General features: G+C 51.6%; 1 protein-coding gene across 1 annotated transcript in view; it reads right to left on the bottom strand.

The window, feature by feature from the left end:
* The window catches only part of TRIM67 (tripartite motif containing 67), a 13,249-nt gene extending 12,029 nt beyond the window's left edge, over positions 1-1,220 (bottom strand). The window contains exon 1 of the mRNA XM_015560589.1: positions 1,213-1,220. Within this exon, the coding sequence (XP_015416075.1) occupies positions 1,213-1,220 (8 nt within the window). The remainder of the gene's footprint in view (positions 1-1,212) is intronic.
* Between the last annotated feature and the right edge of the window lie 340 nt (positions 1,221-1,560).

The following is a 1,560-nucleotide window of genomic DNA, read 5'->3' on the forward strand; positions in this document are numbered from 1 at the left end:
TGAGCCTGCAAACAAGGCATATGCCCTCAACTGGAATTGAACCTGCGACCCTTCAGTCCGTAGGCTGATGCTCCATTCACTGTGCCAAACCGGCTAGGGCACTAATCTTTTTTAAAAAATATATATTTTAATTGATTTCAGAGAGGAAGGGAGAGATGGAAACATCAAGGATGAGAGAGAATCGTCGATCGGCTGCCTCCTGCCTTTTTAAGGTGTGAAATATTTACTGGAGAGAGGACGCTGAATAATAAGTGTCCACATTTGCAGCTGCTGTCGGGGTCCCTGAACGAGGGACTCTAACTCTGCCAGGCCTGACTCACTGACCTCAGGGGCCTGAGAGTCCAGTTACTCAGCTGAGCCTTTGGATGAGCTATGAAGATGCATGTTCCTTCCAAGAACTGACCCTGTGCCTGCCTTGGGGCCTTAATCAAGCGCCTGACCTGATTGGCAGCCACCAGGGAGCTCCAGCTAATAGCCTAAGAGGCTGTTCCATTCCCACTGGGAGGTGGCATCCCAGGCAGGTGCTGGGAGGGAGGCTGGGGCAGCCTGCAGATGCCCGTGGGCCTCGCTGTCTTACTCAGAGCCTGCTCTGTGACGGCACCACACTCCCCGGGGAAAAGGATGCAGCCTTCTTCAAACACGGTGCCTGGGGTGGAAAGTGCTGGAGACTAGCTGACAGAGGAAGGAAACTTCTGCTCTGGAAGCCGGTGGGAGTTCGGCTCTGGAGGGAATAGTGTGTCCCTTCACCGAGGGCTGGGATCGAACCCTTCCCGCCTTCAGAGACGGTTAACCAAGTGCAAGACTTGGGACATTTTCTCGCGCGCAGGTGGTAACACTTGAACTTAAAAACAAACTTTATAGAGGGGGGAAGGGGCGCTGGACGCTAGGGCCACCGAGGTAACTCATTAGCCCTCGCCACTTGGGGTCCGTGGTTAGAGTGTGGGCCTGTGGACTGAAGGGTCCCGGGTTCAATTCCGGTCAAGGGCATGTGCCCGGGTTGCGGGCTGGATCCCCAGTGAGGGGTGTGCAGGAGGCAGCCGATCCATGATTCTCATCATGGATGTTTGTATCTCTCTTTTCCTCTCCCTTCCTTTCTGAAATCAATAAAAATACATGTTTTTTAAAAGGTAACTTATTAGTCAACTTAAGGCGTGTAAAAAAAAGCACGCTTCTGCATTCTGGGTGCCCTTTATGTAGAATCATCTTTCCTACTACGTCATCTTTCCATGCCCTTCCCATCTCCAACACCCAGCTCAGAGCACTTGGAGTTCATTGAAGTGTTTGTCCAATGACAGATGAGGGAACGAGGGAATGAATGAATGAATGAATGAGATCATCCCTGCATGAATGAATGCATGCATGCATGAATAAATGAGGTCGGTCCCGTGTGAATGAATGAATGAATGAGGTCGGTCCCGAGTGAATGAATGAATGCATGCATGCATGCATGAATAAATGAGGTCGGTCCCGCGTGAATGAATGAATGAATGAATGAGGTCAGTCCGCTTGACCCTCTGGCCAGCCCTTGCCAGTTCTCCAGGAGAGAGGCCACGCCCCCCG

The sequence above is a fragment of the Myotis davidii genome, unplaced genomic scaffold (assembly GCF_000327345.1).
Source record: "Myotis davidii unplaced genomic scaffold, ASM32734v1 scaffold295, whole genome shotgun sequence".
Classification (NCBI taxonomy): domain Eukaryota; kingdom Metazoa; phylum Chordata; class Mammalia; order Chiroptera; family Vespertilionidae; genus Myotis; species Myotis davidii.